The 23,381-nt window shown below is 39.5% G+C and overlaps 1 protein-coding gene across 2 annotated transcripts in view; it reads right to left on the bottom strand.

The window, feature by feature from the left end:
* Positions 1-23,381, bottom strand: part of LOC101387184 (mitochondrial adenyl nucleotide antiporter SLC25A24) — a 105,739-nt gene that overhangs the window by 33,749 nt on the left and 48,609 nt on the right. Inside the window, exons 1-2 of one of the 2 annotated variants that reach the window (XM_004420750.3) lie at positions 16,067-16,396; positions 1,073-1,199 (exon numbers count right to left, since the gene is read on the bottom strand). In XM_004420750.3, coding sequence (XP_004420807.1) covers positions 1,073-1,199; positions 16,067-16,249 — 310 coding nt within the window. In that variant the 5' untranslated portion in view covers positions 16,250-16,396. Of the gene's footprint in view, positions 1-1,072; positions 1,200-16,066; positions 16,397-23,381 lie in introns of those variants that run through there. The other variant, XM_087446384.1, reaches the window with a different exon arrangement.

Below are 23,381 nucleotides of genomic sequence, written 5' to 3'. Positions count from 1 at the left end.
TCTCAATCTGTTTGTTTAACTTGTTTCTTGAATAACAAGTGTGCAAATGGAATGGTCTTGACTACTCATACGTAGGGAGGGGTTTGAGGCTGCATTATAATTTTTTAAAATAAATTCTCTCTTCCTATTAAAGGTTGCCTCTGGTGATAAGGGTTTTGTAATTCCTCCCTTTCTCCTTCTGTGGCCTTTGCTTTCTGCTCTACACAACTGGGACTCGAACTCCAAGCTATGAATCTAAATAGAGAAACCATAATCCAAATCAGAAGGTATATATTTAAATGTCTATCTGCTATTTTTTTCCCCTAATTTTCAGGATCAGAGAGTATCTTCTCTAAATTAATTCTTTCAAAAAGACTATCAAATGTAAAATAATCTGAAAGTTTTTTAAATTTTCAAATATATACTACGTATGCCTATATATGAACAAAAATAATCTCTCTTGCCCAGAGAGCAAGGAAACATAATTATTATTATTATTATTTTTGTGTGTGTGTGTGTGTGAGGAAGATCAGCCCTGAGCTAACGTCCATGCTAATCCTCCTCTTTTTGCTGAGGAAGACCGGCTCTGAGCTAACCTCTATTGCCAATCCTCCTCCTTTTTCCTCCCCCAAGCCCCAGTAGATAGTTGTATGTCATAGCTGTACATCTTTCTAGTTGCTGTATGTGGGATGTGGCCTCAGCATGGCCAGAGAAGCGGTGCGTCGGTGCACGCCCGGGATCCGAACCCGGGCCACCAGTAGTGGAACACGCGCAGTTAACCACTAAGCCACAGGGCCGGCCCCATAATTATTATTTTTAACCCATAGCTTTAAGTCAGACCAGCATAATGTTCCACAGTTAATATTTTACAAAAAGCCCTACTCACAGTTTATAATTCAGCGGACAAAGCTATCTGTAAGTTTTCTTCACTACAAATATTATATATAAAAATCACATTACTAAAAAAGCAATTACCAACACTAGTAATGATTATCACCTAAAAAAAGAGAGACTAAATATACATTGCTTTAGACTCTTGGAAGTATGAGAAGTGCTTCTTCACAGCGAGTGATTAATAGAAAATAAGACATACCATCATTATTTTTGTCCAAACTCTTAAATGCCAATTTCATTTTTTTCTCATGGTCTTTAAGGTACTTCATAAATTCTTCAAAATCCAGCTTCCCATCTTTGTTGATATCACCGGTAGAAAAAATTTTCTACAAAAAAAAATTGAGATTTTTTTATATGGACTAAAATATTAAATTATTTGTACATATACTTCAAGCAGATTGGCTGTTTTCCTATGGATTTGATAAATCCCAAGACAGAAGACAAACATTTGACCTAGCATGAGATTTAAATGTCTACAATATTATTTTTCTCTTTGATTTCCAAAATTAAATAATCTTTTCCTAAAGATGACCTTTATAAAAAGCTGTTATATCAAACTATATCAATAGAAATCATTGCTTTTGAGAAAGAAATAAAAATCATGGTATTTGATATTACATGTAAGCCCTCTCCCACTGCCACCCAAAACATAAATAAACCTCTGCCTATTAAGACACTTGCAATCACCCATCCAAAGCTTACAAATTCTATTGGTTTGATGGTCATGCTCTTGGGAAAATAATGCCTCATTGTGGCAGGATAGTATAATGGTCAGTCCTCCATGCTCTCTCTCTTCAGAGAGAAAAAAGTCTGAAACTCATGAGATGCAACAAAAGCTTAGAGGCAAATTTATGGTTTAAAATGCATAATTAGAAAAGAAGAAAGGCTGGAAACCAATGATGAATCATTAAAGCTTACTTCAATCTCAAGAAATCAGAAAAAAATTAAACCAAAAAAAACGTTGAAGGAAAGAAAGAAAGAGTAAAAAGTAATAAAAAAGAAAACAAATAACGCCATTGAGAGGATCAACAATATTAGAAGATGGCTCTTTGAAAAGACCAATAAAACTGATAAATGCCTGAAACTGGCAAATAACCAATGTCAGAAAGTAACAATGAAAATCACTAGACACTATAGACATTAAAGATGTTATGAACAACCTTATATCAAAAAATATGAAAATTGAGATAACATAGACAAAAGCCTAGAAAAAAAGAACTTACCAAAAATTGGCCCAAATCAACAGAAAATTTGAGTAGTCCTATAAGTATCAAAGAAATTTAATCTGCAATTTAAAAACATTCCCATGAAAGAAAATTATAAGCAATGTCATTAGTGAAATAGATGTAAAAATCCTAAATAAAATGGTAGCAAGTCAAATCTAACAATATACAAAAGGATAATACTATATATGAAATGGATAATACTCTTACTATATAAAATAATATATGTGGATGTAAAAATATATAAAATGGATAATACCACACACACACACACAAGATGAATGTATTCCAGTAATGCTAGGTTAGGTTAACATTAAGAAAAGAAAATCTTGTAATTTACTACATTAACAGAATAAAAGAGAAAATCATAGATCATCTTAATAAATACAGAAAAAACATTTGATGGATTCAACATCATTCATGATTAAAAACTCAGAGGAAACTAGGCATAGGGTGGTGCTTCCTTAATCTGATAAAAGGTATCTACAAAGAATTCTCGCCTTTTTTAAGTTAGTGTGAGAAAGATTCTCTTATCTGCCACCTAAATAGCCTTGATTCCAAAACCATCAATTATTATTTAGTTTTAAAAGCAAATACATTTGTGTTGTGACTGAAAAATAATTATTGCTATTTAATTACCTTAACAAATTAGACTGAGGATGATTTTCATCTGGAAATTATTTCCTGATTACTCAACACATATACTGAGATTTGCATAATCCAAGAGAAAATATCATATAGCATTCTGTGGCTCCACTTACGTACTGAAGTTTCATCTAAGAAGTTTAAGTTTGGGTCAATGGAAATATCAGTGAACATTTTGAAAATCACAAATTAAAGGGCATCCCTGTCCCTATCTTTGTACAGCTTGATTTTTTTACCCATATTGCTTTAATTTTTCTTATGGTAAATAAGGACTCCCAGAATTACAATTGCCTAATGACTCCGACTTACAATAATACGAAAGACTAGGGTTTGACTTCTGAATTTTCTTGTGTATTCCTCTGTGGAAATAAATGAAGACCAATCCAATGAGAAAAGTAAAGGCTATTCAGTCTGAGCTTGCTATAGCAAGGGAGTCAGCCACTGTCACGTGCGTTTTGGCAGGGACTCAAAGGCAGGCAGAGGAGTGGGAAAGCTTTATAGTGGAAAACAGGAGGCTTCATGTGTACCCTGAGTAGAGGCTGTTGTCCTGGGGAAGCTGTAGGCGAGCTAACTAGAAGTGGGGCATCCTGTGAATTTGGTTAGGGGTGCATATTTGGCTTTCTCTGGTTGGTCCTAAGTTGGAAGCAGGACAAAAATTACGTGAGCTGTCAGTTATTAATCAATTCCTAGCCATTTTGGGCTGATTGTCAGCCCAAACAGCCCATAACAGAAGTTGTTGTTTAGCTTCCTAGATTGTCACTAGAGACAGCAATCTGGCTTCCTGTAAGTCTGACTTATAGCAGGCTGGTTTCCTGGGCTGTTTATTGTAGATAAGAGGTTGGTTTCCTGGGCAGGTTGCTGCAGGTTGTGGGTCAAAGTTTAGTTTTAAATATTGTCTAACCATTGTCCATTTGAATATTCAGTTTCCCACCTTTCACAGTAAAAAAACAAAATATCATTCAAAAAGCCTATTAGTTATCAGAATAAAAAATTATATCTTTTCTTTCTCATCACTATATAATGTAAGTACCATTTCTATTTTTAAAAAATCAATTGAATTCTCAAGCTATATAAATGAATTTTCTACCAGGGAAGCTGGAGACAAGGGAAAAGACTCACATCAGAACTTCCTAGAGATGTCACCGTCACCTGAGGAAAGGCCACATCAGTGTTCCCCTGAAACATAAGATTCTCTGTGGTTGATGCAGAGCCCTCCAGAGATGCCTCTTCCTTGGTTTTGATATGTAAGCCCTCATCAGTCATCACTGGGTATAAAAAGCCTTTATATGGTCACGCCATCTCTTGCCAAAAACAAAAGACGTATTTGCAAAAATTTTGTTTTGATAAGGAAGAAATGTGTTTCAAAGGATTGAACTTGTTTACGGCATAATCCAGAATTTCTTATGCAAGGTTAGTTTGTATCAAATGAACAAATACAAGTCATACTTGAAAATCTAAGTATAATCCAAGTATAAGAAAATCTAAGTACAAGTGTGAAGGACATTTAGCTTTAAAAAGAAAAACACTTGAGTTTTGGGAGCAAATTAAAAAAACCAAGTGAACTTTACAGAGATTACATTTTGAACTGTCCTGGTCCACCGACAACACCCAGGCCAGACTTCTGATGCTTCAAATGAGGAAACCAGGACACAGTGCTTGGTGCATAGAATGTGCTAAAAACATATACGATCAATGACTGAATGGATGATTAAGATAGACTCCTCAAGTGCACACAGCTAATTGGAAGAGTTTTACTAAATTTTAACATGACAGAACTCAACCAACAGTTTTTTGAGCACAAAGTACCAATTATCTGAAATAAATTCAACCGTCCTTACTCTAATGGATCTCCCAGTCTACTTGGTTAAACATCCAAAGAACAAATATAATTGGAAAGTAATAATTATATTCAACAATAATTTCCAAACAGAAAATAACTTGGAAACACAGAAAGAAATATATATCACACACTGAGAAGGAGCCTGTAATCTAGGCTGCTGGGCAAAAAGAAGGATTCGCAAAGGAACTGATGTGCGAGCTCAGTCTTTAAAAGTCTGATAATTAAGTCATGTTATTAGGAAACCTCAGCACCATTGAAATCCCAAGAGTACAAGCCATTTAAAATGCCCTCCTTCCAGGAACAGAAACCAAAATACATTAGAGAATTTCCGATTACTGTCCCACTCCCAAACACACATATAGTGATTATCCCAATTCCCCAAAATGGGGAGGGAGCATCTTTGGCCTACATGCCCATCTAGGTTACTAATAACAGGTAAGTACATTGAACAAGGTGACCCCCAAAACAAGGTTGTAGTCAACATCTCGAGAGCAATTTGAATTTGGAAGTTTTATTAGAGCCAGGAAGAAAACTGAGAAAAATGCTTGAGAAAAGTATTAGCTGTTTTGAGTTATTCTTAATATAGTAACGTTGGTAATCGACCTGAAAACTATAGTGGGGCCCAGGTCAAGCTTGGGAACGCATAAATTTGGCTTCACTCCTCTCTGCCCAAGGCCTCTTCAGGGCTCCCAGCCCCAACATCTCTCTGACCACAGCCCCACTGAGGCCCACCTTCCCTGCCTCCTGGAGCTGAATGACTCCTCTATCCCGTAGGCCTTCCTGAAACCCAAGGATGTCCAGGGTCCCCTCTTCGTTATGGTCCAGGTACCAAAAGAGTTCTTCACAGAGGCCGTCCAACCCGGATGTCTCTGGCAGCAGAGGTGGTACACGCTGCAGCCCCCGTGAGTCTTCCGGAGGTGGAAGGGAGAGGGAGGAAGGGGTTATCCGCCCATCACATGTCCAGCTGGCAGAGACCCAAGATAGCAGCGTCCTCTGAGGCACCAAAGACAAAGCATCTGCGAGAGGTAAAGCGCAGGAAGGGGAGGGCACATCGCAACCGCTCCAAGGCAGAGGCATATGGTTCACCAGGAGCCTCATGCCTGCGAGCCTCGGTGAGGGCTTGGCCCGGAGGGGGAGGCCATGGCGTTCAGGCTGCGCTCCCAGGTCAGCTGATCAGACGCCCTAGTTCCCATGCCACTCAGGGGGAGCCTAGAGGGGACGACTCACGCTCTTTCCCCAGAAACTTCTTGAAAGACATCTGCACAGAACTGTCTCTAAAGGTTGAGCTTCTTTTTAGAGAAAAGTGGGTAGGGGATGTTGGGACAGGGACTGTATGTAGGGCCATAATGACTGCTGGTGAGGTCCAACATTTTTTTCAAGTTGTTTGGTCTCACCTTTCTAAGAATTCTTCTAAGGTTGAAGTACTTAAGAATTGTTGTAGTGAAGACTGGGAATTGGGAACCTAATGAAAAATCTGCCCACTTGAGTCTTTCCTTCTGTGATTCTCCCCCCACCTCCACTCCCAGTTCCTTATCTTCACCCAGTCACTGCAGTGGCTCCACCAGGCCTGCTCTAACCTCCAGGGTCCCAGCTCTATCCCTACAGATGTTGGCCGTGCACTTGGGAGGATAATCTCAAAATGGACAGAAGTCAGCCGGGGTCCCAGAGAGAAGTCAGGAGATACTCATAAGCAATGTCTGTGGCTTCTTCTTAATCTTCACTCTAGGAATATGTACAGGGAAGCCATAGAGGGCTCTGGCTTCCCTATACATATACCTGTGGTCCCTTATCCTGCTCCACTGGAAACTTAGAAGTATAGTTTCAGAGTAAAAACTTCACTTTTTTATGTCATTTATTTTCCTAACTATGGAGTACTCTTTAAAATTCAGGTAGAGCAACAAGAACTCTCATTCCTTGCTGGTGGGAATGCAAAATGGTACAGCCACCTTGGAAGATAGTTTGGCCAGTTTCTTACAAAACTAAACACTCTCTTACGATACAATCCAGCAGTCACGCTCTTTGGTATCTAACCAAAAGAGCTGAAATTTATGTCCACACAAAATCCTGCACACAGGTGTTTATAGCAGCTTTATTCATAATTGCCAAAATTTGGAAACAACCAAGATGTCCTTCAGTAGGTAAATGGATAAATAAACTGTGGTACATCCAAACAATGGAATATCATTCAGCACTAAAAAGAAATGAGCTATCAAGACATGAAGAGACACAGACTAACCTTAAATGCATATTACTAAGTGAAAGAAGCCAATCTGAAAAGGCTACATACCATATGATTCTAGCTGTATGACATTCTGGAAAAGGAAAAACCGTGGAGACAATAAAAAGATCAGTGGTTGCCATGGGGTTGGAGGAATAGATGGAAGGATGAATAGGCAGAGCACTACATGCCTATAAAAATAGGAAGAGGATTTTTAGGACAGTGAAAATACTCTGTGTGGTACTGTAAAGATGGATACATGCCATTGTACAATACCAAGAGTGAACTCTAAGGTAAACTATGGACTGTGGATGATAATGATGCATTAATGTAGGTTCATCAGTTGTAACAAATGTACCACTCTGGTGCCAGATGTTGATAATGTATGTGTAGGGACAGGGGAGAGATTGGAAATCTCTATACCTTCCTCTTAATTTTGCTGTGAAACTAAAACTGCTCCAAAAAAATTCTTTTTAAAAAATTCATAAAGAAGATTTAATCAAGCCATTATCTGTTAGCTCCTGCTCTATTCACTCATCACGTCAAGTACTGACAACACAGAGAGGACCATCACATGTCCTTGAAATACCCATGGGCTTACCTTTAGGATGAGGTTGCACCATGGTTGGTCATAAGTAATACCGTAGGCTTCGCAATAAACATTTCCCCCCAGAGCTGTTGAGCAATGGCAAACTCTAATTCTGTTTCACAAGATGTGCTGTGGTCCAATTAAGAATGAATTCTCCCACAAAAGAGAATTTTACAGTCCTTCCCTGTGCACTGCAGAGAATGCAAGTAGACACAAAGAGTCACAGAGCACAGACATCCTGGAAGGGCACAAGAGTCTCTAGGACCAAGTAGAAAAGACAGAAGTCATGGGCAGTGTAATAAGAAAAAGAGACAGCATTTTACAGAACTGATAGGAGAGAGCAAAACAGAGTTGATAGTCTCATCTAATAAAAAGGCAACTATTTTTGTTGAATAGTTCCTTCCACTTTTTGAAATTATCCTGTTCGTTATTTGCTTATTAATTATTCCACCCAAGACACACATACCTCCTATAAGGAAAGTTTTGAGAACACAGTTGAGGGACCCGGACTATCTTGTTCACCACTATCCCCAGTTCACTGAACAGTGTCTGGCACTATTCAAAAACATTAATTGAATGATTTTAATATTTGTGTTAGCTATCAGGTAGCTCTTACCGTTCCTAGTTTCCAGCCATTAAATAGCTTACCCAAGGTCACAAGTGTAGCAAATGGTGAAAATCTTTGAACCCTGGTCTAACTGATTCCACAGTCCATAATAATAACCAGTACACATACTGCACCAGTTAATGTAGTAGATACAATGGTCCACATTTCAGAGTAAGGCTTCAAACTTTCTCAACAAATCCCTTTGTTGTGTTCACAGATCCTGTCAAATATAGACATCTTCATGGATTCTATGTGACCCTCAAAAAGATAAGATTATGAACTCAGAGTGGTCAAAAGAAGTTAAGCAGTACCCTTATGGAATGTTGCCTTGTAGAAGCTTATTTATTTCTAAATGTCTTCACTGGAATGTTGACAAAGGAAATAACTCTGGGCTAGGGCAAAATTATAAATGTGAGCTGAGGCCTTAAACAATGGGTAATAATTTACCAGGCAGAAAATTAGGAGTGAGAGCAATACCAAGCAGAGAGAAGAAAATAAAGAGATAAATGTATATGGTGGCCCAGTCAGAGATATAGAATATCGAGAGCCTGGGAAGGAGATTGAAAAGGCAGACTGCTACCAAGATAGAAAGGGTATTTTATGCCTTACTAAGGAATTCTTCCATTTTTTTCATTCTTTCCAAAATAAAGAACCTCAAAGAAGGGATAACATCAGATTTTAGAAGATAAGTCAGGAGAAAACACAAAAGATATAGATGTTATATATTTTAGAACATTGGACATAAATGTAGCTGGAATTCCATTGTTTTTCTTATACCATAATCTTCCAGCTATGATGCCTTAAAATCTACCTCTATGACTTCTGCATCAGATTTCCTTTAGTAATGAAGTTTCTGACAACTGAAACGCTAATGAAATAAATCCTCCTTGTTAACAGAAGAATTATCTCCTGGAGTGAAACTCTGAAAAGAAATTCTATTCAAAGCAATAAACACTTGCTAATGTACTGTTTTTTTTGTATGTGACTCTATTCCATCTGTAGTTGTAAATATAAAATTTGAAGGCAGAGAATCAAAGAAATCATAGAATATAAGAGATAGAAGAGCCCTTAAATCAAGTTACCCAGCCTAATTATTCCTCTGACACTGCCTACTCATTCAGCATATACTTGATATGTTACCCATGGGGACAGAGGGTCCCCAAGGAGCTTGCCATCTAGGTACATGTGATATAATTTTTTTTTTTTTTTTTTGGTGAGGAAGATTGGCCCTTGAGCTAACATCTGTGCCAGTCTTTCTCTATTTTGTACGTGGGATGCTGCCATAGCATGGCTTGATGAATGGTGCATAGGTCTGTGCCCAGGATCCGAACCTGCAAACCCCAGGCCGCTGAAGCACAGTGCACAAACTTAATCACTGTGCCACCAGGCCACCCCCTGTGATATCATATTTTAAAGGTTTTTTACATGAATTTTCGTATCCAGTCACATGTGATCTTGATAATCTCCATCAGGAGGCAGGGAAGATATTTGCATTTTAAGAATAAGGAAAGTAAAGCAAGGGGTCAAATGACTTGACCAAGGTTATGTGGTCAATTCACACCAAGTATGGAATTCTTTGAGCATGCTGCCTCCCTTCTTGCTCTTGGTAATCCTCTCAGCTGTAAGAGTCCTCTGCCCCTTATGATTCCAAGTCTCACCTAAGAAAGGTACAGTAGGCGTTTGGGCCTGTGAAAATATGGCAAACAACTTAGTTTTTAAATTTCCTATAAAATTGCAGGCTAACTGAACATTTGTTAAATCATCCAGCTCTGAACTTGGGTACAGGAATACCTTCACACACTACAAAACCTGTCCCTCTTTCTCCTCCACATATTAATAAAAGAGTTCCCACTAAAATGATGCCAAGATTCAAGAAGGAAGAAAAATATCTGCAAAATCCTATTGGACAAGATCCCCTTTTCCATGATATCCCCTTAATTCTAAATCTGGATTTTTTTTGGGGGGGGTGGGCCTACACCGTTCCAAAGTCTTCCAAGCCTAAACTGAAACAAAATAAGCATACTTCCAGCTAAAACTGCTGACTTCGCAATCGGTTTATTTTCCTCATGATTTCCATTGCGGTAAATTAAAATTCAAATTATTTCCTCTACTCTTTAATGTCCTGATTTTTTTTTTCCTCAGAGCACCTCAAATGACATCCAAACATTGGGACTGTTTTTTAGAATGTTCTAATGTGCTCTTTGATAAAAACCAAAAAACGAGGAGGAGGAGGAGAAAAAATAGAAAATACTCTAAAAATCAGATTGGATTACTTGACAATTATGGGAAAACTAGTAATGACTACTGTATCCCCTTGTTCCTCATACTACAGTCTACTCTTATTCCATATTCTCACATTCCTGAGTCCTGGGAGAACTTAATGTCAATTGTCTCTTTTCTAAAACTCTAATTTCATAATGAGGAGATTTGGAAACACATGGAAAAGAGAGGTCATATTAGAAGAAACCATAGCAATTTCACTTCCAGAATTTCAGCTCTTAATTTTGTCTCAGGACTTGCCTTGAAGTCTTTTCCTTCCCTGGATAATTCTGGAACACTTAGTAATGGTTAGTTATTTATTCCTTATGCATATTTTCTACATTCTACTCTTATATTCCACATTCTTTCCATCTAAGGCTGAAGGAACTTTAACAAAAATCTGTGCTCTTCAAATGCTGAATTCATTACAAAAGCTTGGAAACATGGAAAGAAGATCAAATCAGATGGAAATTTATAGAAATTTCATTTCAAGTTGAGTATTTATTTTAGATGCAAACTACTATCTTGAAATCTTCTCTTGAAGAGTCATCCCATAGTTCTCATTTCTAGATACTCAGGTAGATAATCTCCCTAATCCTTGACATTACACAAACCCTTGACCTTTGCATCTGAAATTTTCTCACATAAAAACTGACCGTGTAATCCTAATTCCAAGTATTTGATTGGCTCCTATTTCCCAGGCTTGCCTCAACACCTTCTCTTCCTCCATCTATTTTCCGCACAGCCACCAGAGTGATCTCCCTAAATCATAAGTCTGCCTCTGTCCCTCTCTTGCTTAAAACCTCCCAAGGGCTCCCATCACTCATATAAGAAAAATCCAAACCACCCAGCAGGTCCACAATGCCTTTCATGATCTGGCCCTTGCCTGCCCCTGATATGACACTATTCCTCAAGAAGACCAATTGGTCACCAGGTGGAAAGTCAGTTATATTGGGTGCCTCCTGTCCTGGAAGGGGCACTGGGTCCTCCTCACAGGAATAGATACCTCTTCCAGGTAGGGGTTTCCATTTCCTGCCCACAAAGACTCAGCACCACTATCTGGGGGCTTATGGAATGCCTGATCTACAGGCATGAAATCCCCACATAACATAGCATCTGACCAGGGTGTCTGCTTCATAGTGAAAGAGGTGTGGGAGTAGGCCCAGGACCAAGGGATCCACTGGCCATATCACATACCCCTGAAAGCACGGCTGAAGCACCACCTAGGAGACAACATTTGGCAAAGATGGGTTGCCACCCTTTGGGATGCAGTATATGCATGAAATCAGAGACTTCTGTATGCCTCTGTGCCCCCAACAGGAAGAATACATGAGTCCAGGAACCAAAAGGTGGAAGCAGGAGTGGTCCCCTTACTATCACTCCCAGTGACCCACTGGGGGACTTTTTGTTTCCTGTCCCCACAACTCTGGAATCTGCAGGGTTAGTTTCTGGTCCCCAAACAGGATATACTCTTGCCAGGGAACACAACAAGGGTCCCACTGAACTACAAGCTATATCTGCCACCTGGACATTTGGAACTCCTTGTGTCGAGAGACCAACAGGCAAGAAAAGAAGTCTCCATCTTAGTAGGTGTAAATTGACTTGGATCAGCAGGAAGTAGGGCTGCTTTTACACAATGGAGACAGAGAGGAATATGAATGGCACTCAGATGATCCACGTGGATGCTGCCTGCTATTCCCTTGCCCAATTATAACTGTGAATGGGCACATGCAGCAACACTGGCTTGAGAAGCTCAGACCCCTCAGGAATGAAGGTGTGAGTCACACCACCAGGTGATTCACAAAGACCTGCAAAGAAGATAGCTGAGTGTGAGTGGAATTTAAAATAGACAGTCAAGAAGGGAAATAATGAGTACCAGCTGTAACCAACTGAAGCAACGGGCCCTGTAGTTTGTCCCACTGACCTCCCTGGGGAAGAGAGGCTGAGGACCATGAAGGAGCACTCCCCAAACTTATGCAGAGAAGCAGACCTGTGTGGCACAAGACGTGGTCTGTGGTGGTCAGGTTAGATCGCCCTTCAAGATAACGCACTGCGGGAGCAGAGTTGACTACCCTGCCACACCTTTGGACCTTTGGACCCGCTGCAGCACTCACACCACGTCCACACTTGCCTTGGCTGCTCCAACCAGTGACTAGCCCCAGCAGGATACTAGCCCTGGGCAGCCAATGCAGGACTCCACTAACAGATAACATTTCCTCAGTGACGCCCCGCCCCGTTAGCCTAGTCCAGACTTTCTAAGAACTATGCTTTGGTCTGAAGTTCTTCCTAAACCAGTCCTTCCTTCTGGCACTTTTCTGACAGGGATTAAACTTGCATCATGGTCTGAAGATCCCCTTGATTTACTCCTGTTCCCTCTCCCTTACCCCTCACAGGCATTTCCTCAATAAATCTTTTCGCACCTATCCCATCTTGGTTTCTGCTCCTGGGAGGACCTGAATTGATGCAGTTAGTAGCAGGAGTGGTCCAAGACAAGAGGCGGTGACATAGGGTTTGGTAACTGGCTCACTCACCACCCAGAAGGCAAAGAACCCTGCGTGGAATATGGGGCAAGGATAATACCTCACATAAGGCGGGAGCCCAAATGCTGAAGATTTCCCAGAGGTGACCTGGGAAAATGACCTGGTTGAGGGGAACACCCTGGCTACTGCAATGATTCAGGCATTTGAAAAATATGCTATAAGGGTAGGCAAGAAATCATAAGGATAAAAGGAGCAATTCACCAGGAAGACACAACAATGCTAAACGTGAATATGCTTATAATCTCAAAATATAAAAGGGAAAAGTTGCCAGAATTATAAAGAAAAATTGGCAAATGCACAATCATAGAGGGAGATTTTGATGCCTGTCTTTCAGTAGTGATTGCAATAACAGTACTAGATAATTTAAAGGCTAACAGTTAACTGATTGCTTATTAGTTAGCAGGCATTATTCTAAGTACTTTACATATTTTATTTATTGTTCATAATAACCCTTTAAGACAGGTAGTCGTGTTACCTCTATCACAGATGAGGAAACTGAAGCTAGAGAGATTAAGAAAATTGCCCAAAGTTAACTCGCAAGTAGCAGAACTAAGATTTCTAAGATTTAAACCCAGGCAGTTTTGACTGTATTTTTCTTATAAGCTTATCTATGCATATAAAAAGATATTTGTCTGGCAAAACTATGGAAGCAATAAAAAGATCAGTGGGGAGAGGGGCAATGAATAGGCAGGGCACAGAAGATTTTTAGGGCCGTGAAAATACTCTGTATGATACTATAATGGTGGATACATGTCATTATACATCTGTCCAACCCACAGAATGTACAATACCAAGAGTAAACCCTAAGGTAAACTATGGACTTCGCGTGATGACGATGTGTCAATGAAGGTTCATCCTTGGTAAAAAATGTGCCATTCTGGTCAGTGATGTTGACAATGTGGGAGGCTACGCATGTGATGTGTAGGGGCAGGGAATATATGGGAAATCTCTGTACCTTCCTCTCAGTTTTGTTGTAAACCTAAAATTTCTTTAAAAAAATAAAGGCTTTATTTATTTATCTATTTATTTTTTTAGTGTTTATCTTATTATCCAGCATGTGTTGGTATCTTGCAACAGGCAGATTTTTGCTTATCTTGTCCTACGTATGCTGAAACTAGAAGCACTAACAACTGCTTTACAATTAAATTTTGCCCTTTTTTTCTTTATTTCAAATGAGCCACTGGCTTCTTTAGGGTATTTCAAATCACAGTCTTAAAATCTTTTTGAATTATTTTGCTTAGATGAATAAGACATGATCCTCATCCTCAAGATGCTTGGTCTTAGTGGAGGGCACAGTCAACAAACAAAAATAACACCACTTGAAATTATAACAGTAGTAATGTGTGAGAGAGAGGACCTACACGTAGTAGGGTGTGATCAACTCTTCTGTAGAGGGTGGTCCAAAAAGGCTCATCCCACAGGGGGTGACAGTTATCCAAAATAAAAATAACTTTCTTTTTTCTCTAATCATAAAAATAGTGCATGATCATTTTCTAAAATTGAAATAATACAAAAATTGTAAAGAAAATAGTTAAAAAGTAATTTAATTCCTATCATCCAGAAATAACCATTATTAACCTTTTATTGACAGATGTACCACCAGTCAAAAAAGAGTGCTGGGAATAGTTATTAATATCTGGCAAGAGTATAGGGAGTGATATTATATACGTATATATTATGTATATATAAAATTTATTTTATGTATATGTATTATATTATAATATATATTATAGTGATAAATATATGCCATCCTGTTTTATGTGTTTGCACATACACAGTTTTATACAACTTATTTTATTTAATAAATTTAAATAAACTTTGGAAAACCAAAGACATTTTTTTATTCCTGATTTTGAGTTCTCTCTTTTTCTTAATCAATCTTGCCACAAGTTTGTCTATTTTATTCATATTTTCAAAGAACCAACCAAAAATATTTGGAAATTTAAAGCACATATTTAAATAATTCATGGGTCAAAGATGAAATCATATTGGAAATTAGAAAATACTTGGAACTAAATAACAACAAAAATACAAACTTGTGGTATGCAGCTAAAGAAGCAATTAAAGGGATATTGTAGCTCAAAATTAATAAATCAAGCATTCCTCTCAAGAAATTAGAAAAAGAGCAAATGAATAAACCCAAAGAAAGTAGAAAAAAATAAACAGAAATTAATGGAAGAAAAAAAACAGACAATCAGCAAAATGTACCAAAGTTGGTTCTTTCAAAGTATAAATAAAATAGATAAACCCTTGGCAAGATTGAAGGGGGTGGGAAAGATAGCAGGAATGAAATAGAGAACATAACTATAGATACAGTCAGAAATTTTATAAAGTCATAAGTGAATAGTATGAATCATCGACAAAATGGACAGTTTCCTAAAAATTGTAACTTAGGAAATCTAACTCAAGAAAAAACAGTAAACCGAAGAGGCCTGTAACTACTGAAGACATTTAATGAGTAACTTAAAATATATAGAACAGTTGTTGGCTGTTCCAGTTACCTAATCACTTTCCCTGTTGGGACAGGGAATGCCAAAATGTCTTCTTAGGTTTCAGCGGGGTTGGAGCGGTTCCAAATATCTCCACCCCGCTAAGGGAGCTGAACTTCAGCGACACAATTAAAATGACTCAGAGGAGTTGAAATTGCTCAGCGACGGGTCAACCCTTCAGATCAATTTATGTACTGAGGGCATTAAGAATGTCTTAAAACGATGGAATGTCGCCTCTCCTCTTCAACAGGAAGTTGGGGGAAACATACGATTGGTTTTCAAACAGTTCTGAAACAGTAGACAAATCTAGCTAGTGTAACAAAGCAGCTTCGAAGAGATACACAGTGTGAGCCTTTGTTACAGAACTTGGGGCCCACTGAAGTCTGAGAGCTAAAAAGCTTGATTAAATGTTTGCAAAGGATGAGAGCTAAAAAACTTGATCAAATGTTTGCAAAGGCGCAAAAAGGCAGGTAAAGGACCTGGGATGCATTCAGACCGAAAATATTGTGGTACAGGGTTTTAAATTGTTACAGTGGGCCAGAGCGTTCACTGCACTAATTTTATCTGGAAAAACACCGGTCGCTTTTCACGTTCCGAGGCGCATCCGTTACGGGGGTAACTGGCCGCGGGCCCCATTCCCGAGCTTCTGAACCCCTTCGCGGGCTGGAAGCCACCGTTCTACCCTCTTCCTGGCGGAGGCGCGGGCCGCCGCCCTCCGTCCTGGCAGCGCCCGGAGTCCCCGCAGCCCTCCTGGCCCTCAGGCCGCGCCCAGCAGCGACCCACCTCCTCGGCGTCCTGGCCCAGGGGGATGCCCAGGTTCCTGAGCCCCTCCTGCAGCTCGCCGATGTCCACCACGCCGTCCTGGTTGTGGTCCAGCTTCTGGAAGAGGGTCTCGTAGCGCGTCGGCGGGTCTGCATCCTGGCAGGCCGCCGCGGGCAGCACGAAGCCCCGCAGCCAGCGCAGCATGGTCCCGGAGGCGCGGGGCGGCCCAGCCGAGGGGCGTCACGGAGGGCCGAGGGCTGCCCGGGCGCGACGAGGACCTTCCCGGGCCCGGCTCGGCGCGCAGGGAGTGGCCGCTCCCGCCGCCGCCTGGGGAGGAGCTCGCCCGACGCCCGCCTCCGCGAGAGGCGCGGAGGGACGGGCCGGGCCCTGCCTGGGCGGGCAGGAAGTGCAAGGGCCGCGGGGTGGGTCTCGGGGGGCCTGTGGGACCTGAGGAGTGAGTTCTGCTCATTCCCGAGTCCAGCTGTCAGGGGGGCGGTACGAGGAGGCAGCCCCCAGAGGTCGTGGGTTTCAGCATCAGCGAATTAAGGGGTTGTGGGGAGCGGTTTGAAGCTCAGGTTACTTCACTTCAAGGCCCCCTTTCCTTCCGGCTTGGAGCCTTGGCGAACTGCCCAGAGCTGGTTCTCTGCATGGAAATTGGGCCATATCGGGCTTTGTCTCGCACAGATCTCTGACTTTTTCGTGTGATTTCACCGACACTACACGTCTCTGGGCCTGTTTTCCATTCACAAATATGAGGGAGTTGGGTGGTTGCACACCTGGGATGGGAATTTTGCTTTAAGAAGCAAAGGAGTGAAATGTGAAAGCAGTTAAAAAGGAGCGCCTAAAACTAATACAGTGTTATATGTCAATTATATCTCAATAAAACGGGGGTGGGGCACAAAACGAAAAGGAGCAACTCAAGGGCCTTTTGCAGAAAAGATCAATGTTCATCCGGGCGGGCAGTGGTAACAAGAGGGAGTACCGTACTTTGCTCTACAGCTTAGTACGATCTGCGCCTGATAAATCACAGGGAGCACCCGCCAACAGCACTTAGAAAAACCGCAGGCCCCGCCCTCTCGAGATGGGTGCAGCTACAGAGCTTGGGGTTTATTGCCCAGGTAAGCCGGCACTTCTTACTGCATAACATGGGATAGGGGAAGGAACACAGGACTTAGAAAATACCAGAGTCCTAATCCTTCAGCTGGGTAAACTCGGAGATGTGGCACAGCCTCTCTGAGTAAAATGAGAGTATGAATATCTGCCTCATAACAACAAGGTTGTATATTGTATGCGAGAGGTCTTAATACTCTCAAGTGCCAATCAAATGAGATATTTAATGTAATAATCCTCTGTTCATCCACAGCTGTTTAATAGAAAGTATCATTGTATTCCTATTATCTGCAGAAGACACAACTCTGTGCTTGTAAGTAAGGCTCTCCTCACATCTTCTGAATCGCTAAACAATGACCAGTTCCAACAAAATCCAGGAACTCAGACCCTGAATTTACCTCCTCTCTCTCATACCATATATTTAAGACATATGTGAATCTAGAGTTTGTAAATTGAGGACTGCCTGTTTAGTATAATCATTTTGAATCAACTTATTTGCTTATATTACTTCCAATTTCCAGTCTTGTTAAGAATTACCCTCTTCCTTTGGAAAGACCCTCAAACTTCATCAAATTTTCTCTCTGTCTTCAAAAACCTTTTTTAACCCCTACTGTGGATACTCTGTACTTAAAGAGAAGCTGCTTGAAATAATCATCCCAGACTTGTGTTTTTATTTTCCTTTTTTTTTCTTCTATAGTAATTAGAGGAATTACCTGTCCAAATTTTTACTGAGTAAACTTATGTTCACACAAAAACTTGTACAAGAATGTTTATAGCAAGAATGTATATAGCATATAAACATGTTTATAGTTTATATACAAGAATATTATAGAATGTTTTATTTATAATTGCCAAAACCCAGAAACAAGCAAAATGTTCTTAAATAAGTGAATGGATTAGCAGCCTGTGTTGCATTCATACAATGGAATAATAGTCAGCAATAAAAAAGAATGAACTACTGATACATGCAACAATACATTATATGACCTTCTGGAAAAGGCAAAATTATAGGGACAGAAAACAGATCAGTGGTTGCCAGGGGCTGGGGGGTGGGGTGGGGGTGTTGGCTACATAAGAGCATAAGGGAACTTCTGAGGGTGATGGAACTGCTCTATGTTTTGATTGTGGTGGTGGTTACACAACTGTATGAGTATGTTAAAATGCACAGCACTGTACACTAAAAAGGCTTTATTTTACTCTGTGGAAATTATACCTCAATAAATCTGACTTAATATCTGACTTGAACATGAATAAAATGGAATAAGAATACTTAGCTCAAAAGATCACTGTGAAAATAAAAATAGTTTATGAAGTACATAAACTTTAAGACTTGTTACACAAAAGTGTGGCTGCAGACCAGCAGCATCAGGATCACCTGGGAGCTTGTCAGGAATGCAGAACCTCAGGCCCACCCCAGACCTGCTGAATAAGTGTCGCACTTAACACAAGAGCCCCAGGTGATCCTTTCATACATTAAAGTTTGAGAGGCCCTGCTAGTATAAAGTAATACCACTCAAAGTGTGGTTTGCACACTAGTGCAAGAGTGCAAGCTGTTACCTGTTCACAACAAGGTAAGTCAGAGATTAAGGGGAAGCATTTGAAACTTTATAGCAGTTTGATAGAGTAATTTTACATTGACTGAATCTAATACAAACTCAAGGCTTGTCTTTTTATTTGTTTTCTAATAATTCATTTTTACTGTATTTTACAAGAGTATCTTATGCAGTGGATTAAGAAAATAGCATTATAATACCAAATAAAGGTATAATTAACAATAGCAACTTCTCACATGAGAGAAGAAAACATTACATAGACATTTAAACATCTGCATGAGGGCATCCCTGCCCATTTCTATGTTGGTAATTTCCAACGACCAGTGGTTCTGACAGAGGCCAACAGTAGACACCATGAACTCACTCAAATTTCCTGAACCCAATTCATTTCTGTGGTCAGGACACAAGTTCAGCCCAATTTAGCTTGCCTCTATTTTCCCAACTTCTAGCCTTCTCAAGTACTACCATCTTACATTGGAACAATCTTCAAACTTTATCAATTTCACCTATTTTGGTCTTTGAAGACCTATGTCAGCACCTACATTAAACACCTTGCAGTTAGAGAGAATCTGCTTAAATAATCTACAATTATTTATTATCTAGATTTTCATAGTTTTAGCTAGTAAGCAAGTTCACCCTTTTTAACTGCTGGACCATTTAGTTATTGAGTGGTGCTAATAAGACCAAAGTCTCAGCCTCTCCACAAGGCCAAACTCTATTTTAAAATCCTGGTCACTGCCGTCTCAGATTTAAGGGACCACAAAGTGGACTATGTAAGAGAATTTGATTGGCTCAGTGTGAAGCCATCATCATTACTGGAAAGATAGTTTTATCATACAATGAATTTTGAACTTGAATATCCTAGTAGTCTTTAGGGAGACAATAATCATTTTAAGTTTTGACTCATTTATCAAATTAAGCTAAGTGGATATTCTCCCCAGATTTTCCAAGTCCTTTAGGAGACAGAATTCCATAGAAGAAGGTGAATTCTGTCTTTTGCTCCACCTGTTCACTACCTCCAAACCCCCCAAAAGTAAATGTAGACAACTCTCAATCATAAAAACATGGCACTTAATTACAGAAGAATTGCCATCATTACTAAATCATGAAAATACTTCCCATTTCAAAAAGTTGTGTCAAATACAAACTCGCTTCAAAATTACATGCCTCATCATTTTGAAATGGCTTTGAAAAGACTGTGCTAAGACTGTCTTCAGTTTGTGAAAATTTATGTAAATTCTGTTCTGAAGATAGATTTAAAATGCAAAAAAAATTTGCACATCTATTGAAGAATCAATAATCATGGAAATTTGTTCAATATTTTATACTTATATTTTCGTATGTAAAGCCTCCATTTTCTTCCCTCCCTCCCTCCCTTCTTTCCTTCCTTCATCACCAGTTAAAAGCCATTAGGCAGGCTTGAGGAAAGCTGCTCAGCATGGGTCAAAGTTCAAAGAAAGAAGGTGGCTGAGCAGGGCAGCAGCCTAATGGATTGGGAGATGGGTTACATACAAGGAGATTGAGCAAATAAGTAAATACATTGAGGATAATGAGAGCTAGGCTTCTTACTGTCAGAGATATGAGTTACAAACATGCAAAGAGGAAAGCTAGAATGAACCCTGTAGTTGGATTTGAATTAGTGGTATTGCTGTGAATTCATGGTTTTAAATATTTTTGGGGTCAGCTCCGTGGCTTAGCAGTTAAGTGCGTGCACTTCACTACTGGCGGCCCGGTTCGGATCCTGGGTGCGCACCGACGCACCGCTTCTCCGGCCATGCTGAGGCCACGTCCCACATACAGCAACTAGAAGGATGTGCAACTATGACAGACAACTATCTACTGGGGCTTTGGGGGAAAAAAAAAGGAGGAGGATTGACAATAGATGGTAGCTCAGAGCCGGTCTTCCTCAGCAAAAAAAAAAACAGGAGGATTAGCACGGATGTTAGCTCAGGGCTGATCTTCCTCACACACACACAAAAAATTTGGATATAGAAATGTAAAGGGGTCTCTATCCCCATGGAGTATACAATTTAGCCAGAGGAGACAGAAAATAATCATACCTCCAAGGTTCTGTAGCTAGAAGAAATTTGGGTTGTATAAATAACGGTAAAACTAAGAATCTATAAAACAATAAAAGATTACTCCTCCAACATTCATTTTAAAAGTTATGCTGTGGTGAGAGAAATTTCAAATGCATATTTCTCACTTTAAAGTGTTCATCACCCATTTTTAAAACAGGAATTTTTGCTGTTTTTTATATCTTTCATGTCTTTTTGCTACATATATTCAAAAACTGAATGTCTTTTACGTTGAAGTTTGCTTGTATCTTCATAATATCTTCAAACTCATGATCACTTATTTCTTTGTAGTAATGGGACTGTACTTGTATCTTTGTAATAAGTTTCAAATAGTTTGAGAGCAATTCAGTCTGCAGAACGTTCATCTCTTTAGGACATTTTCAAAGTGTTGTTTTCCCTCTGAAGGAAAAGCAGCCACTATTGGAAAAAACGGCCACAATGTAATGTTGCTAACAACTCAGTAGAGGGTGCTGTAACTTAAAGATGAAGGGTGGCTTTGGGATAAATAGTAAAAGCTGAGAGGGGAATGCAGGCAGGAGGGGATCAAAGGAATGAAGGAAGATAAGTGAGTCTTTATTTTTTTAGTCATCAATATAGTTAGGGATCCCTAAAATACACTAACAAAATGTACAGTACTAAAATATTATTTAAAACCTGGCTATAACACAACACAATTTTTTTGTTTTAAAAAATATTCTCTGTCCGTATTCATTCACTGTGCGCTCCAAGAAAACTAAAGTAAACCAATAGAAGAAATGTAATATATGTATCTTTAAAAATTATTTTATATATTGCAAAAATAATCTATATCACATCAGCATCCTTCTATCAATAACAAAATCAAAAGTTCATCTGGAGTCAGGAACTTTATAATCCCTGTGAATGATTTCTCAGTGACTCAGTCATCTATTTAAGCCCTGAAGTATATAATGCAACTTCGTGCTGCAAAAAAGGGCATGAGATAAATTTCATTTTGTAACCCTTGAAACCTTCTGTTGTCAAAATGTACCACTTTTTAAAGTTATGGTATTGATTCTTCTTTGTTGTCGTTCTTGATTTTAATTAACCCTCCCTTTTAATGTCTATACAGCTTTAAATGTCTTCTAGATGTTGACTCTTTATAAGGGATTATACTACATGTGTGTGTACTGTACATATTACTGTATATAGTAAATTTATAGTCATATTAAATCCTCCTCTTTATATTTTCTATTTAAAAAAAAAATTAAGAAAGCTTAGTAGGCTATAAAGAGAGAGTGTTTGGAGTGTCCAAATGCCAGAAATCTAATTTGAGTTAACTGATGAAAAAAGAGAAGGAATACAGCTGGAACTCAGGTAAAACAAGAACCATGAACTGGAACAGCCTTAAGATTCTCTGTCTCGTGTCTCTGCTCTGATCTGTACTCCTGCTTCCATCTTCTCCCACAATGCGGATCAGTTTACTTCACATGGTAGATAAGATGGTTATAATAGCTCTCAGTTTTATACCTTACTACGTCAGGCACCACAGAGAGCCTTTCTTAATGCCCTTTCTGGTGTGTACTAAGTTCTCCAAATCCTCATAAGGGACTCCTTGACTCATCTTAGGTTAGGTGCTCACCACTGGAAAGATTAACAATGTCCATGGACCCAGGATTACGTCAATGCATTGCAGTTGCCAGGGAATCTAAATAAAAGGAAAGGGGAGAACAGCATTTTCTGGGAGAGGATATAGAGGTACAGATAGATTTTCCTTATTAAATTTGACTTGGATTTCAGTATGTCAAATTATATGTAATTCATCAAATGTTCAAAAGTCAGTTCCACTTGAAGATAAATCAGAAAAAAACAATAAAGCATCTCTAATTATTCTTTAAGTCAATGGCAAAATGGGATGCAATTAACAAAAACCAAATTTATAAGCAACTTCATAAGAACACAGATTTTATATAAAGTAATGCAGAATTAACAGGCCATTAAATAGAAGTTTAGATTAAGATACTAAGACAACATATACCCTATTTCAAACGCAAGACCATAATGCAGAATTTTCAAAAGAAGTAGTGGTGGAAAGTCAGTTTTGTGACCCCTGAAGCCCTCACTCACATTGAGGGTAAAAAGGGTTGGGTTAGAAAAGGATTTTTAGGGACAGCTGCTGCTGTATTGAGTTCCCTCCTTCTACCCATCCCACCTCTCACCCAGGGGAAGGGGTACCTGCCCCTCACCTCCAACCTAGGACAAGGAGCTTCTGTGAGACTACCTGAAAAGTTTGATGTAAGTCTCACGGGTTTTAAGAACACAGTGGACTGGTGTCGAATTCATGCTTAAGAAATGCTTGCTAGGCATTCTCACAATAAAGTAAAAGAGAAGCTGCTGCCTCAGGCAAGTTATACTCCCAGAGTTTGTTGAAACAAAAAATATGTGAATATTTCTTCTGTACCAGATGCGGGCTGTGCAAGAGAGGGCCAGGGTGGGGTTATCTTAGATCCTGTCTAAAAGAGTTAAAGGGCTATCTGAAGAGATCAACTTCAGCAGCACAAAAAAGGTGGAGGCACCATCAGATGTCTGGAGATTGAAGAAGGAGACATAAGTGACCAGCCAGGGAGAAGCCATGAC

The sequence above is a fragment of the Ceratotherium simum genome, chromosome 2, assembly GCF_057802395.1.
Source record: "Ceratotherium simum simum isolate JZ-2026a chromosome 2, ASM5780239v1, whole genome shotgun sequence".
Lineage (NCBI taxonomy): Eukaryota > Metazoa > Chordata > Mammalia > Perissodactyla > Rhinocerotidae > Ceratotherium > Ceratotherium simum.
This window is presented reverse-complemented; position numbering and strand designations above follow the sequence as displayed.